This window comes from Octodon degus, unplaced genomic scaffold, assembly GCF_000260255.1.
Source record: "Octodon degus isolate 3935 unplaced genomic scaffold, OctDeg1.0 scaffold00176, whole genome shotgun sequence".
In the NCBI taxonomy this organism is placed as follows: Eukaryota; Metazoa; Chordata; class Mammalia; order Rodentia; family Octodontidae; genus Octodon; species Octodon degus.
In genome coordinates, this window is record NW_004524752.1 from 2,747,307 (window position 1) to 2,764,642 (window position 17,336).

At 35.6% G+C, this 17,336-nt stretch overlaps 1 protein-coding gene across 1 annotated transcript in view; it reads right to left on the reverse strand.

Annotated features, from left to right (window-relative positions):
* The window catches only part of Cep350 (centrosomal protein 350), a 198,064-nt gene that overhangs the window by 18,693 nt on the left and 162,035 nt on the right, over window positions 1-17,336 (reverse strand). Inside the window, exons 29-35 of the mRNA XM_004643465.2 lie at window positions 16,616-16,760; window positions 12,790-12,950; window positions 9,388-9,524; window positions 5,490-5,572; window positions 2,362-4,328; window positions 893-1,300; window positions 651-797 (exon numbers count right to left, since the gene is read on the reverse strand). Coding sequence (XP_004643522.1) covers window positions 651-797; window positions 893-1,300; window positions 2,362-4,328; window positions 5,490-5,572; window positions 9,388-9,524; window positions 12,790-12,950; window positions 16,616-16,760 — 3,048 coding nt within the window. The remainder of the gene's footprint in view (window positions 1-650; window positions 798-892; window positions 1,301-2,361; window positions 4,329-5,489; window positions 5,573-9,387; window positions 9,525-12,789; window positions 12,951-16,615; window positions 16,761-17,336) is intronic.

The window sequence follows — 17,336 nt, forward strand, 5'->3', positions numbered from 1 at the left end:
GTTCAGGGTCTCACTACTAGATCAGACTTGTAGTGATCCACCTGTTTAGAGCCTCCCAAGAGCTGGGATTACAGGCGTTCGCAACCATACCCAGTCTCAACAGCTGTCTCAGCGTGCCCCAGGGGCAGGGCCAGCATGGCACGCCTGGGGATTAAACCCCTGGCCCCTGTACCTGCTTGTAGGCATTTTAATCCACTGAGCAATTTGGCTAGTCCTTCTATAATATAGATCTTTGAGCTGAAAAAAATTCAAAAAAGTATTTGGAAGCAATGTTACTGTGAAGCTCTAAGATTTGAATATGTTTTATTAAAACATTTTCATGTATAATTATAAAATATTTTACCTTTCTCTAAATTCTAAAGTCTCACCTAAAACTTCTATGAGTTGTAATTGATTTATTGACCTGGGTATTTTCTAGTTTTTCCTTAGACATCATAAACTATATGTATATATGAAATGATGTTGCAGTTTATACAAACTTGCTACTTATTTCCTTTTATTTTCATCCCTTCATCCTCATGAAATCAATGAGTCATTTACTGAATACTCACTATGGACAGTCCATGAAAACAGAAGATTACCTATTTTTACAACATTTATAGATTTATGTAAGAAATTAATAAAAGAAGCATTTATAGTTTTCGGTTTACCTTGATTTCATTAAGGTTATTTGGATTTTTCACTCGTCGGAAATAACTAGAGTTGACTCTACATGGCTTCATCCAAACAGGTTGATTCAAGTTGGGATCCTCAGCAAATATTTCCTCAAAAATCTCTTTTGTTAAATCAAAAACCACCTTGATAGAGAAAAATAAAACAAAATGTCTAAGAAGTCAAATCCCGTAAGTGGAAAGAAGTATAAAAATTAAAATCATCCTTTCATGTGACATACCTGTTTGTAGACTCTTTTACTTGTGTTTTCTATATCTAAGCCCTTACTGGCATAGCCAAGCAGTTTGGTAGGAATACTGATGCTATGAAGGTCATGGCCTAATTCTTTCCATTTCCAAAGTTCTTCTGCTGCATCATGTACAAGAATTTCTACTTCTTCTGCAGTATGTGGGACTGCCAATAATGTTTCACATGGTTTTTGAGGTGCTCTTTTAGATTCTGCCATCAGAGGTACAATTGCTTCTTCTGCCTTACTTTTTTGGATCTTGTGAGAGGAGCTCAAACCAAAGTCTTCATCAAACCAGTCTTGGTCATCTCCTAATGTGCTCAGGAACTCCCGGCTGATTTCAAGTTCAGCAAGTCTCTTAGCAAGCTCTTCCTGTCCACTAACACCAAACACTGGACTTTCCTATAGAAACAGAAACATCCAAATAATGGATCACTTAGTGACTCAATTTACTTAAGTGTTTTTTTTTTTTTTTAAAGCATATTGTGTTATTTACGTTTAACATATCTCTATAAATAAGAAAATTAAAACCATATAGCTGTTACCCAATGAACAAAAATATCCTGTTCACAGTCTTATCATTCAATTTTTATAATACATGTTTGTTGATAAATTTCCCCTTTTTTGTACCATTACTATTCTGTTTCTAAAGGACTGGAATATGGAAATGGGGTATAAAACCTCTCACCTCTGATGATTATCTGCTTCAAGTTACACTAAATTTTTACCTCTGTTCAACTGTCCAAGGACAACCTAAACATGCTGATGATCTGCACAGATGTCATAGTGGATATATTTCAGTTTTATCAGAATCAACATCATAATTGGTAATATCTTCAAAATAGATATCTCTGCTGAATTGATACATGAACAATTATAAAGAACCGGGTTGGGAACCACTGGAAAACTAATCTAGAGCACATACTTTTTTTTCCTCCCCATATTTATTGAATCTGGAAGAGATCTAATTTGTGGACATTTTACATGGCCTGTCAAAGCAGCAGTTTAAATGTTTCAGTTCCCATAAACCTGCCAGCATTTGTGACAACCCTATAGTGACTACTCATGACATAACAGAGGGCAAGCTTCAGACAGAAAAATAGCTTCAGGGCCTTTAAAACTAGCATAATGATCTTTATCTAATGAACACCATGTCATGATGGAAACCTTTCATATGCAACAGAATTAAAATGCACAGGCGCAGGGGCTGGGGGTTTGATCCCCAGGCCTGCCATGCCTGCCCCGCCCCTGGGGTGCACTGAGATGGCAATTGAGATGGCATGGTGGCAAGCACCTGTGATTCCAGCTCTTGGAAAGCTGTAAACAGGAAAATCACTATGAGTCTGATCTAGTAGTGAGACCCTGAGACCCTGAACACCTTGAAGACCATTCTCTAAAATACAGGAAAAAAAAAAGTACTACACGGGCAAGGTAAATCAACTCTTTTTAGATGAAATACTTACAGGTCTGGGACACATATCTGGAGAGGAAATCTCTTCTTTTTCATCTTCCAATTCAGACCTTAAGTAGCAGACTGGAACACCAATGAATTGTTCCTCAAGATTTTGGGATCCATCTTGAGATGACACTTTCTTTTGATCATCATCAAGAAACTCCCTATTACTAAGCTGAATTTTCTCATTCTTAGCTCTCTTGATTTGCTGTAGTTGACTGAGTGTGTCCTTCACAACAACTTTTAGTAAGTTGTCTGCTAGTAAGCTGACTGTTTCTAGTTGTTGCTCTGACTTTTTTTCTTCATTGAGTGATGACTTTAGCTGGGCTTCTAACTGGTTTTTTTCTCTTGTTAAAAGGTCTAGAAGTGGGGTAGAAAGATTTTCTGAAACATCAGAACATACATTCTCTTCCTTTTCTGTAAATGGTTGTTGCTTCTGCATTTCTTCAGAAAAGGTATCATCTAAAGTATCATCTTCCGTAGCAATGGAAACTTTTTCTGTGACACCAAAAAGTTCTTTGTTACCCTTTAAAGATACCAGTGAACCCACTGAAGATTGTTGGTGAACATGAGCTTCATGTACTCCAGAAATGTCCCATATTTTGTCTGTTTCTACTTTAAGGCTTCTGTCTCTATCCACTGAGGTTTCTATGTTCTGTGTACTATGTAGAGATTTCTCATAAAAACATTCAACTGCATTGTTTTCTGTATCTTTTACACCCTCTGTATCTTTTTGCTCTTGATTAGAGTGTTGGTATTGTTCATCTGAATAACAATCTTCTTCATTTATGTCTATATAGTCATTAAAGTTTTCTAGAATGTGAGATATTTTTTGGGGAGGAGCAAAAATACCATGCTTATCTTTGCACACAAAATATACAATGCCATCATATGTTCCATTGTTATTTCCTTCAGGTTTATCTAACTCCACTCCAGCCCAAAATCCTTTAGCAAAACTAGTCTCACCTTTGAATCGAAGAGTTCCTGGCTGCACATTGCCAATCAATACCCTATCACCAATGTGGAAATCAAGTAACTCATCTGCAACAGGAACTGGAGCCAAGGGAAGGGACTCAGTAACTCTGAGTTCATGTTCTACATCACTACACTCCTTACTTTTCATCAGCTCAGATGGGGACTTGAGCTCTAACAGCCTTTCTGAATGGACACTGCTATGAACAGAAAGGCTTTTCTCACTCAGGCACTCACTGATTTCATCATCACTACCAAAGCTGATGGCTCTACTTCTAGAATTTGTTTTCTGTGACTTATCTCTGCAAAAGTAAGTCTCGTTCTTGAGTGACAACGAAGATGATGCCTCAGAGTCATCTTTATACAATTCAGGTGAAATTTCTTTCTTGAAAGACACTTCAAAATCTTCAGAGTATGACAATTCTTTAGGAGCAAAAAGATGTTCTGACAAAGAAGAGTCCCCTTCCATTTTGTTCTTTTGTTCAAGAATATCTTTTACTGGCTGGATGTCTGCAGTATGGTGATAACCTTCATCTGACTCTCTTTCTTTCAATATTTCCTCTTTTTTATGAAGACTTTCAATGGCCAATCTAATTAAATCTCGCTGAACATTCACAGAATCTGAAGGAAGATTTTTCTTTAAAAGAATTTCAGATGAGTCTCCCTGTTTCATTAAGATATCAGATGGTTTGGAATAGGCATCTTCAATCTCACCCCCTTCCAATTTTGCATATTCTTTTTGTGTTTCTGATTTTTCATTGGACTCTTCAATCTTAGCTTCTGACACATCAAAAATCCTATTAGGAGAATTTAGTTCCTTGAGAAGAGGTAATGAAAGAACATTTTCTAGAGAATCTCCAGATTCTGCCCTGGCTTTCCTTGATGATCTGAGGATTGGAGAAGGAGTTTGCAAATATTCTTCAGTTTGAATGTCCAATTCAATCACTTTCTTTGCATATGCAGACAAAGATCTTTCTGATCTTTCAGAACCTGACAATGAAGCATCTTAAAGGGGGAAAAAAAAAAAAAAAAAAAACCAGATCAAAATTATTTAACCACAATCTTTTAATTTCTAGGACTCAATTGAAAAGAAAAGCCAAATCCCAGTGAAGAAAAGCTCTAGTCAATAAATATGACCTATTTTAGTTACTATGTAAGTTTTTTATTTAAGAGAATATACTGAACCAGTAACAGTAACCAATAATATTTAAAAAGTTTAAAGTTTGGAACAATCCTTCTCTCCTTCCCCTTTGTCTCTCTGTAGTACTGGGAATTTGAACCAAGAGTCTTTTATAGCATGCCACGTCTGGGCTATATCTCAGTCCTTTTTTCATAATTTTCTTTTTCTTGGTTTTTGTCAGAAAAGGTCTCACTATGTAGTTCAGGCTGGCCTTGAACTCATGGTGATCTTCCAATGCCTCAGCTTCCTGAGTGTTACTCATAGGATTATAGGTGTCTACTACCTCTCCCAGCTTGAAATAATCTGAGTGTTGTCTTAACTTATGAAGTGAAGAGAAAATGGAACTAGATTTACAGAGTTCTGTATGACTATTTTCAAATTATGAACAAACAATATTGTGCAATGGCTATTACATATAACAATGGCTATTTCAAATAGGAAACCAAGGAGAAAGGGATAAATATATCTATACTTTTCTTTTTCCCTTTTGAGACAGGGTCTCATTATGTGGTTCTGGCTGGCCTTGAACTCTCAGCAATCCTCCTGCCTTAGCTTCCCAAGCACTGGCTTTAAAGGTATGTACCACCCTTTTATATTTCTAAAAGAGCAAATTTTCCTACAGAATACAACTAAGGCCTCAAACATTAAAAAAACAAACAAACAAACAAAAAACCCACAAATTGTTTCTGCAAATGTAGCACTTCAAGAGCAAAACTTACAAAATAAGAACAATGAATGATACAATGAGCTGATAAATTAAGCTTTTAATTCAAAACTCTAATAATTTTGTTGCTAGCACTAGGCAGGGTTTTTTTTGTATACCGGTTCTATTTCCTCATTGAATCATTTATTTTCAATATTTTTTCTTTGTTTTAAATTGAAAACAGCACATAATATAAATAAAAATATAATATAATATAATATAATATATAATAGCACAAATCCTTAGACAACACACATACAACTTATTTTCTCTAGTTACATACCAACATGCTCAGCAATAGACTGTAAGGATCCTCTGGAACGTTCTGGCTCTGTTAGTGATTTCCAATTTTTTGCTGTTTCAGATCTGAAGTAGGAAAATTAAAAAGCTGAAATAAATATATTGCTGATACTATAATAACTGGCAACAAAAAGAGGAATTTTTTTTTTTTTTTTGTAGTACCAGGGGATCGAACTCAGGAGCTTGTGCTTGCCAGGCAGGCGTTTATGCCACTGAGCTAACTCCCTGGTCCAAAACAAAAGGATTCTTAAGCAATCTTTTTCTCCACTGACAGTATTTCAAACTTGGTCACTTTCATCAAGCCTATTTCTGGTCCCCATGACTCTCTCTGGGTGATCTCCCCTCCCCTCCCCTCCCCTCCCTTCTCCTCTGCCCTCCCTCTTCTTTTTTCTTCTCTCTTCCCTCCCCCACTTCTCTTTTTTTACACAGGTCCTGAACTTGCTATGTAGCTCAGGCTACCCTTGAACTGGCAATTAACCTTCTGGCTCAGCCTTGCTTACAGGTGTGGACCACCATGCCTGGCTTTGCCTCTTTTTCTAACTATGAATTTACTTATATTCACAGCCATCCCAACTACCTTTTCTCCTAGCTGCTGTGAGAAAAAGATGTCTTTCTCACAGATGGTATTCCTCAATTATCTACTATCTTTATTAGAATCTTTAGCCTTCCATCTAGAAATTGCCCCCTGCTTATAAGTACGTCTCATGCTTCAAAAACACCCTCCCAAGAAAAATCACTCCCCATATAGTTTTCCCTCAATTTGTCATTCCTGTTGTCTATTCTTACTTTTCATATGAAACAGAAAGGGTGATATTTGCTATCATCATTTTCTTAGCTCCTCCTTATTTGCTAAGCCATCAAACTTGGCAGCAACTTCCTACCGCTTTTATAATGCCCACAAATGTTGCTCTTTTGCCATATTTAGTACTCAGATCCCTTTTTTTCCCTCTTTGAATGAATATTTTCTTGACTTCAAGCACTATCTATATATTGGTTATCTCCAATGACCTCTGACAACTCTATAAGCCAATTTGTATGAACTATGGCATGACCTCTGACAACTCTACAGGTCAATTTATACGAACTATGGCATCTCAAAATTATAAATTATAAGTTTCTCACAAAGCAAACCATTAATTTAGTGGAACCCTGACCCATGAGAAACCTGGGAGTCATTTATTTTATTTTTCTTCCCTATTGAGCACTTTAGTCAAATCTATGTTTTAAACATTCCTAAAGTGTATCCCCAGCTTTCTAATCTTATCTCCTGCTGCTCATTTGAGTTCTGGCTTACACTACCTTTTTTTTTTTTTTTTTGGCTTCTTAGTCTTTTTTTAATCTTTCCTCCATACTGTGGTCAGAAAGATCTATGTAAACACAAACCTATCACTCTCTGGTTAAAATCAATCAATCAATCTATCTATCTACTTAATCTTTTCTCTCTTATCTGCTCCTGCTCTTTTCCTCCCTCCCTCCCTCCCTTCCTTTTTTCCTTCCTTCCTTCCTTTCCTCTCTTGCCCACCTCCTCCTGTTTTTTCCCTTTCCCTCCCCATGCTGGGGTCTGAACCCAGGTTCTCACACTGCTAAGCACATGCTTTGCCACAGACCTACAACCCTAGCCCCAGGTTAAAAATTTTTAGCTGCTTGATAAGGAAAATTATAAAAGCTATTCAATAGAAATCAAAACAAAATTTAGCGTTGGTGGTATAGTGGTGAGCACAGCTGCCTTCCAAAATTTAAGGCATAGGTGACAAAAATAGAAACAAAAATCTACACAGAAAAACCTAAGAGGAATTTTATGTCTGTTTACATTTGCTATTTTGTGTACTTTTTTTTTTTTTTGGCTGAACCAGGGATTGAACTCAGGCCCTTGCGCTTGCCAGGGAAGCGCTTATTCCACTGAGCCATCTCCCCACCCCAACATTTGCTATTTTAAAAAGGATTGAGTATTTTATGTGTGTATGATTTAAACTTTTTATTGCTTGTCTATCTATTAACAATAGTAGCAGTTAGTATATAATGTTTACTGTGTTACAAAGCCTATTACAAATCTTTAAACTTTTACAAGTATATTAATCAAGTATCATTATCTTGTTTAATAGAAATATATAAATCCCTATTTAAAAACTGAAGCAGAGAGGTTAAATAAATTGCCCAAAGTTACTTGGCTAGCTGGTGCTGGAGACAGGATTCAAGCTCAAATATATTTAATTATAATGAGCCTATATTACATTTGTTTTGTGGGGGTTTTTTTTGGCAGAACTAGGGATTGAACTCAGGCCCTTGTGCTTGCCAGGCAAGTGCTTATTCAACTGAGCTATCTCCCCAGCCCCTGAGCCTGCATTACCTTTGTAACAAACAAAAAATCCCCAAATACTTTTGGAAAACAACCTTTGAAGGCTCCATATGTTGTAAAAGATAAAAAATAAATGAGTTACAATTAAGTATAGGATTTTGGAATTTAGGTTTTACTTACTTTTCTGCTAATTCTATCAACTGTGTTCACCTCTTATGGTACATGAATATATCTTCTGCTTTTGGTCATTTGTGAATGGCCTTCTCTGTGAAATGGCCCCATTGCTCAGTTACACTGACTGACCTAATCCATACTCACTCATTGTTCAAAAGATTTATTTTAAACATTATTACCTGACTATAGATTAAAAATGACTTTAATAACCCTGTATTTTAATATATTGTATATTCTAATACTGCCACTTACTAGCTTCTGCATTTGCTTAATGGTTATATAAATTCTATCAACTGTGCAGAACCATAATTACTGAGCTACTCCTCCAGTTTTGGACATAAACATTCTTTCTTTTTTTTTTGTTAACAAAATTATTTTATTTATGAATAATTCAACAGAGGTTATTTTCAGAAAGCTTAGTGAGGAAAAATTATACAATATAATTAAGACAATTAATGGTAGACTCAACAAATAGAGACTATGTTAAAATTTTTCAAAATTTCAAATTCCACCTCAATTAGTCTGTATGTCAAAACTATTCAAGTACCAAAAAAGAATTTTCATGGAGTTAAAGAATGCCAAAATTCATATAAAAGAATATAGCTCCTAGAGTAATTAATTATGTTTTTGCTTTGGTAATATTTTATTAATAATTTGTAGGATTTCTGTTCATAATGTGCTAGGTATCTATTACATAAATGTCCAATATTTTCCTTAGCAGGTAAAAATTGAAATTACAATTAATTTTACAAACTTGTCTCAAATCACTTGTTAAATTGTTTTTCCTTTTCTCGTTGACTTCTTACACTACTCTGTCATTTACAAAACTTATGCTGAGCTCTTTTCAAAAGTTTCTATTCTATTTTATTGTATTTTTTATTATGTCTGAGTGAATATTATTCTGTTCAGCAAATTATATTATTTACCACATTATTTGATTATTGTCATTTTTACACTTGATCTCAAAATCAGGAATTTCTTCATGAACATTATTTCTAATACTTTATGGATATAAAGAATGTCATGATAAATATACCCATGCAAATAGATTTTTGATATTCCATATTTTATTAAGCTAATTTTCCAAAAGTGAGATTACTGTGGTCAAAAGTTATTTAGTTTAAGAATCTAAAGCATTGCCAAATTGTATTTTGAAGTAGCAATGCCAACTTGTAATGCTACCATTAGAACTGTTAGTATTATTTCTTATGTGTCCCCCTAGGCTGAAGTGTTACACATATATTGAAAAAATCTGTACCATATTATAAATTTTTGTTTTTCATATTTTTTTTACTTTTATGAAATTCAAACTATAAAATAGCATCTTTATTTCTATAATTTCATAGGTACTTAAAAGATAAACTTACTTTCTCAAACAAGACAATACAAATAAATTATTAAAAATTCTTACCTGTGTAGTGGAGGAGGCTTGATCTTGGGTTTTTCAGAAGCTGTGGAGAATGTTTTAATCTGAGGTTTGGCTGTTGGTGATGTTTCCAAATCTCGGCTAAGCTCAGCTTCAGTTTTCTTAATGAATTCATCATATGACTAAGTTTAGAAAAAACAAAGAAGTTACTATGCAGAATTTTAAAAAACCCAAAAAACTAAAACTATGTCGTTAAAATAATAATTGAAAAATTTAAATAGCATAATTTTATTTATTTATCTGTGGCAGGCTCAGCCTACCCTGGGGGGTGGGGCTGGCGCAGCATGTGGTGCCAGGGATCGAACCACAGTCCCTATGCACTTGCCTAAACAGTTGCTTTAGACTGCTGAGCTACCTTGCTAGTCCCTAAATAGCATAACTTAAATACTCAACTAGTAAAGATGATATGATTAAAAATTCTCTCCTTGCCTCCTGGGTTTAATCCCCAGCAACATAAAAAAGGAAAAACAAAAACAAAACAAACAGATCACAAAGACAAGGAAAAACATCACAAAGAAGACAGATGTGAAGATGAAGAAGAGGGAGGAGGAAGAAGAAGGGGGAGGAAAAGAAGAAGGAAAAAATAGAGAAGAGGAAGAAAGGAGGAGGAGGAAGAAGCAATAACAGCAGAAGAAATAGAGGTAATTTAATATTTTCCACTGAGCTAATATGTAAAAGGACTATGATTATTCATAGCTGAAAGCTATACTCATATGAGTACAATCGACATATTAAATCTGTGATCAAATTAACCCCCCACCTCTGCACACTGGGGATTGAACTTGCTAGGCAAGTCCTCTAAGAGTGAGGTACATCCCCAAATCATTTTAAAATTTACAGAAAAAAAAAAAAAAAAGAGGGGCCGGGGAGATGGCTCAGTAGAATAAGTGCTTCCCTGGCAAGCACAAGGGCCTGAGTTCAATCCCCGGTTCCGCCAAAAAAGAAAAAAAAAAAGAAAGAAAAATTTCTGAGACAGGGTTGTTAAGTTGCCTTGGCCTGGAACACGTAGCCTCAGATTTCCAGATAGCTGAGATTATAGGCATGGGTCACTATGACTAGTAGATTTCTTTTTCACATGATCTGCTATGTATATTTCTATATCAGATAATATAATTTTAAAATTTAAGTACAAAAATTCTTTTATTTTTATTTAAGCCAATTAATAATTATGTTTTACTCACTTTTCCTACTTTTAACATCTGTGCAAGATATAGCTGCTTTATTCCTGTATTGTGTACCTGTACAGACGTTTACTCTAGATCTGTTAACAAGTTATTTATTATGTGAAAGACAGTATGATAGTAAGGACACAGGATTTGAAATGAAAACTAGATTAAAATCTTAGATTTACCATTTATAAGCTGTGTGTCCCTGAGAAAAATTATTAATTTTATTGGAACTGTTTCCATATCTATAAAATAGAGTTAACAGCCATGGCTTGTTGCTGTAAGGCTTGAATAAAAATTCTATAATTAGCTGTATTTGTGGCATGTAAAAAACATTGCAATTGATGATTAAATTACTAAACGCTAGAGAAACTTGAGTTACACATTAAAGACCAGAAGGTAGAAACGTATTTATTTTGTATTTTGTATTTTAGGGAAGGGTCTACAGGGTGCTCAGGGTCTCACTACTAGATCGGACTTGTGATCTGCCTGTTTACAGCCTCCCAAGAGCTGGGATTACAGGTGAGCGCCACCACGCCCAGTCTCAATTGCCATCTCAGCGCGCCTGAGCTGGGGCCTGCATGGCAGGCCCAGGGATAGAACCCTCGGCCTCTGCTCCTGCTTGCAGGCACTTTAATCCACTGAGCTATTTAGCTGACCCAAAAGGTAGAAATTTAAAAGTCAGAAACTTTGCTAAATATAAAATCTGCTTTCTAGTATGTATAGTCTAACAATGAAAGCCACCACATTTTGAAATTTCCATTACTGGAAGTTCAGGTAGAAACTATATGTCATTCAATGGTGATAACATAAGGAATTCTTGTGAAAAGTAGGAGTTCAGACTAATTCTATAATGACGCTGGTGATTTAGGACCTAGTGGTGGTGGACAGGATATGAGTAACAGACAATCAGCCAGAGGCAGGGCCATCTAAGAGACTATATAAATAATAGAGGCAAGAGGTCATAAGGGCCACAACTAGCTTGATGGCCTAGTAGGAACGGAAAGGTACAAGCAAAGACCTTTATAATAGACTCAGTAGGAACTGGCATTGAATGGATAGGAAGAAACAATATGGAAGACATCAAAGGCAGGTTTCTAGGCTGACATAGAATCAGAAGGTTCTTAGAGCCTGTAAGAACAGTCAAGCTAGAGTTTTTTGTTTTTTTTTTTGGCCTGCTCAGCCCACCCTGAAGGCGGGGCTGGCACGGCATGTGGTGCTAGGGTTCAAACAGCAGTCCCCCGTGCCTGCCTAAGCAGGCGCTTTATACCACTGAGCTATCTCGTTGGCCTAGAGTAATTATTTAGAAACCATTCAAATAGTATAAAGAATTATAATAAAATGTGGAAAATAAGCCCACTCTACTGAGGAAAAAGAAAAAGGCAGTAACAATTCCAGTAACTAGAATTATTTATCTAATAGTTCTTTGTTTAAGGCAGCACTGATATCAAACGTTCTTTATAAAAGCTTAATCTTTCTTTTTTGGGAATAAAGAAGGCCTCAAACTGAGTATTTTACTACCTAATATTTTATTTTATTATTTTTAAATCTTTATTTATTTGGTACAGGGTCTCGCTACATAGGTGGGACTGCTAGGATTACAGGCATGCGCCACCATGCCCAGTTTCAGTGGCTGGCTCAGCACGGGGCCAGCACAGCATGTGATATCAGGGATTGAACCTGGGTCCTTGTTCTTGCCAGGCAGGCAATTAGACCACCGAGCTATCTCACCGGCACCCACTACTTAATATTTTAATATTTAGCTTAATGTTTTAAGCAAGAACTGCTTAGATAACCTCAGAATTTTTTAAAGAGAGGATAAAATGTGACACCATGCTAATACTGAAAAATCCTACTTCATTACTCTATTAACAGTGTTAAAAACATTTTAAGTCCAACATGGCAGCACACACTCATTTTCCAGCTATCAGTCTGAAGCAGGAGGATTGTAATTTAAAGGCCAGCCTGGGTCACCATTGTTCTCAAAATAAAGTACTTTATGGATATACCTCAGTGATAGAGCAATTGTGTAGTATGTGGAAGGCCTTGAGTTCAATCCCTAGTAGCAAATAAAGGTGGTCTTGGGTAGCTCAGCAGCACAGGGCCAGTGCTTGCCTGGTAAGCATAAGTTTCATTCTCAGAACCAAAAAAAGGGGTGTGTGTGTGGAATTCATATATGCATTAATCTTTATATTCAATCCCCTTTTTTCCTGTGTCTGACCTCTAACTGTTTAATCAGACTGGCTTCTTGTGCTTTCAGTCTTTCCTTTTGTCTTTTTTTCTGTTCCTTCTTCAACTGATCCACAACTGATTTTCTTTTCCGCAGCTCATCCTTCAGAGCTCTGATCCTACCTTCAATGTCACTCTGGTCAGATGTAGTTTCTGAAAAAGATACAAAATATATTATTTAATTTTAACTAAAGAATAAAGTTAATAAATACTAATGAAAAGCTGTAATGTTAACAGTTCATTTGAAGTCAACTACTTTAAGACATTTGAGCTTTTTAAAAAAATGTATTTGGTACAGTGTCTCACTACGCGGCTCAGACTCATAATCCTCCTGTTTTCAGCCTCCCCAGCACTGGGATTACAGGGGTGTGCCACCATACCCGGACTCTTGTCTCCTGTCACTGGCTCAGCGCACCCGAAGGTGGGGCCAGTGTGGCATGAGATACTAGGAGGACATGTGAGCTTCTGAAAAAATTTATTAGTGAAATGCATCCTTTATTTTCCACAAATCCTTCCTTTTTCTTTTGCCTTGATTCTTCCTGTTTATTTTCACTCTCTAATGACATTATTTAAAATTATAAATAAGTCTGGAGGTGCCTTTCTTAGTAAAATATGTAACTAAGGTTAAAAATTGTTGGGTTAGTAAAATTTTTATATTTGGCAAGGAATTATTTCTGGTAACAAGATAATCAAAAATTAACTGTTCTTTCCCTTAATCTTAATGGATATTTAATATCTTAAAGTGGCATTAAAATCAAACTAAAATTTTATCATTTCAAATTGACTATAAATCATTAGCTCATTCCTTAAATCACATAAAAGATAGAAATTAAAGAAATATATTCTGCTGTAAAAATCCCTCCCCACAACACACACATACCCGGGATGGAACCCAGGGCTTTTACATTAAGCTACATGCCCAGCTACCCTGCTACTCTCCTTTTCTTGTGAATGGAAGAGTCTTGTGTAAGCAAGTCATCCAGGCTGGGCTCAAACTTTCAACCCTCCTGCCTCAGCCTCTAAGAATGCTAGGAAATACAAATGGTAAGTAACTATATGAAAAATGCTCAACATCATTGATCATTCGAGAAATGCAAATTAAAACAACACTTAGATTCCATCTCACCCCAGAAAGAATGGCTAACATCAAGAAATCAGCCAATAACAAATGCTGGAGAAGCTGTGGAGAAAAAAGAACCCTTCTGTACTGTTGGTGGGAGTGCAGACTGGTTCAACAATCACTATGGAAATCAGTGTGGAGATTCCTTCAAAAGCTAGGATTGGAGATCCCATCCAAGCCAGCTATTCCCCTTCTGGATATTTTTCCAGACATAACCTTTTCTTTCTTTCTTTCTTTCTTTCTTTCTTTCTTTCTTTCTTTCTTTCTTTCTTTCTTTTTTTAAAAAAAGTTCTTAAGATATTTAATTTTCCTGAAATGAAGATGATTAAATCTTATTTTCTCCCCAATAGTTCATGTATACACGAGACATCCACTCATGGCAACATCACAAAAAGACATGTTTTTATTATGTATCATACACATGCTATGAAAACAAACAGGCATTATTTAAAGACACTGCTTATTTCACTATACATAGAAATGACATAGCATATAAGTGACTGTTCCTTATACCATCTCTTGGACTCACAAAATGTTGTTTATACACAGTGATGCTGAATGAGAGATTTAATAGCCTAACAACTGAAATACTATTATAAATCTGAAGACTCAGATGCGCTGTACAATACCTCTGATATAATTTTATATCATAAAATCAGGTCTTTACTAGGTACTTCAGATTAAACTGCCTGAGAACTAGTCAAGGAATTAATTGAAATGAAAAAAGAAGATAGTCTTATTAAAATAATGTGATCCAAATGCCTGGGCTAGAAATAGCAATCTTAGTTCCTGTCACTACAGTAGTAATAGGGACTTAAGGTGCACTAGGAAAGTTTTCCATGCTTTAAGCCAGCAAAGGCCATTATATTGACCCTTGCATGGATAAAGCTCACAATTTATTGATCAGTACTGATAATGATATAATGATAAAGACCATTTCTTAACTTTGGACTTATTACTTAAATGTTTGATCCTGACCAATATCTAGAACTGGTGTGAAGATAAGGTATGTGAAACATGTGGCGCAGTTCCTGAATATTATGAAAACTCAAAACATAAAAAGTAAAAAGACAGGGAATCAACCTAAAATGAAGTATATACAGTATACACGATAGCACTACCTCCCAAGAACAAAATTCTCTTTATAACAACATGAGTAAACCTGGAAGACATTACATCAAGTAAATTAAGCCAGGGGAAAAACGGACACATATCACATATTATGGCTTATATCTAAATGTATCCTCTCAAAGCTTCATGCAATTGTAGATGGGGCTTTTGGGAAGTGATCAGATCATGGGCACATGATATGCATTGGTGGATTAGAGGGGTGGGGCCTGGCTAGAACAAGCAGATTACTGAGGTTGTGGCCTCGGGAGTATCTCCCTGGCTCTAAACTTGGATCTCTGCTTCCTGGCTGCAATGAGGTAGGCAGATTTTGTTCCGCCATGCCCATTCGCTGTGTTGGTTCCTTTGGAACTGGTAGATCATGGAGTGCAGCCTCCTTTAAGTTGAAGGCCACAGATACTGTTTCTTACCAGTAATCTCATTTATATATAAAATGTAAGTCAAATTCACAGAACTCTGTGCTAAAAATAATCTAAGATGAAGTACAAATCCATAAAAAGTGTACTTTTTGAGCTTTCATAATATTCCAAGAACTATGCCACATGTTTCACATACCTTATCTTCACACCAGTTCGAGATATTGGTCAGGATCAAACATCTAAGTAATAAGTCCAAAGTTAAGAAATGGTCTTTATCATTACATCATTATGAGTGCTGATCAATAAATTGTTAAATAGATAGATAGATAGATAGATAGATAGATATTGCATTTTTTTAGCCAATTAAGATTTATGTGCTTCTAAAATTTTAGGCACTACGTTACACCATTACATTCCAACAACTAAAGTCAAAAGGCAAAATACTCAATATGGCAATATTCAATGTAGTATTCTTCTTCTTCCTAATTCTATTTAAACCAAGCACTGTCTCTGTAGATATGTTTCCCATGATCAACAAGTTCCTTGAAATCTTTTAGAATAGAGGCTAGTCTGTTTATTCTTTCATAATCTAAAGGGCAATATGGTAGGGAAGAGGCTGTAGGAAAACACAGGCTATGCCTCATTGCCATTGTGGTCTGTTACTTCTTTTCTTCCTTTGAGACTTTTGCTTTCCTGTACAACCACCTTTTATTTCTCTTCATGCTTATCATGAATTTATTCAAGAAATATTTAATACATACTTACCATGTGCAACCCAAAGTACCTGCTAGGTCCTGGTGCTACAACTGTTAAGAATGTATATAGACCCCTCTCTCCAGGAATTTAGTAACGGAAATCTGCTGGGCAAAGTTGTGGCTATAATTTGTGTGCTGTCTTGTATGACACGCTGAAGTACAGAATGATATGCAATAAATGTCTACTAATACATGAGAATAAAAATTTTGCCAGGGTTTTTGAAATTAGGGATTTAATTATTGACAAGCAAAGAAATATGTGATTTAATCTTGGCAAGAAAGAAGCATTTACAAACGCAACAAAGGATAACACTCTACTTATGGTTAGATAAAGCTTACTGAAAAACAACTCAAGCACAAGGGCCTGAGTTCAATCCTCGGTTCTGCAAAAACAAACAAACAAACAAACAAAAAAACTCAAATATTGTACTAAGAAAAATTCATTATAAGTTTTACCTGATTGTGTCATAGATAATGATTCATCAGACCAACTATAGCAATGGTGATGGGACTTCATAGGAAGGTGACATTGTCCTCCAGTCCTATGACTTCCTTTGCTTGACTCCTGCTTTGTCACAGATGTACAGCTTTTGGGAGGGGACTATTTAAACAGAAAATGAAATGAGAATAGAATTATTCTGTGATATAACTGTGAAATTCTATTTAAATTTGAAATCCTAGCCAATTAAAGATACTATTTACAAGGTATTTTAAACCACCATGACAAAAAATGAAAAGTTTTTACAAATGCTATAGGATAAGACTTCCAACTTTTTTTAAAGGCAAAAAAAAGTTACAAAAGTATGTTTTTTAAAAATGTACAATACATTTAAAAGTGGTTGTTATGTCAAGTGTTATTTACCCTCCCAAATATTTTAAAATACAATACTAAACATATACTATTGTTATGGAAGAGGGAAAAAAACAGACCTAAGATTGTCTACAAGATTATCATGAAAAATTAATTTCTACCCTGACATCAAGAGGCAGAATGTCTGACTTGATTCCCTGCTACCATCACTTTCTACCCCTATGACTGTTGGCAAGTTCCTTTAAAGCACAAATTACAGCAATCTACTCAACTGTTGGACACATTAGATGAAAATCCACTAGCTGGTATTGGGTGAGTAAACACTCCTTTGAGACACTACACACACACACACACACACACACACAC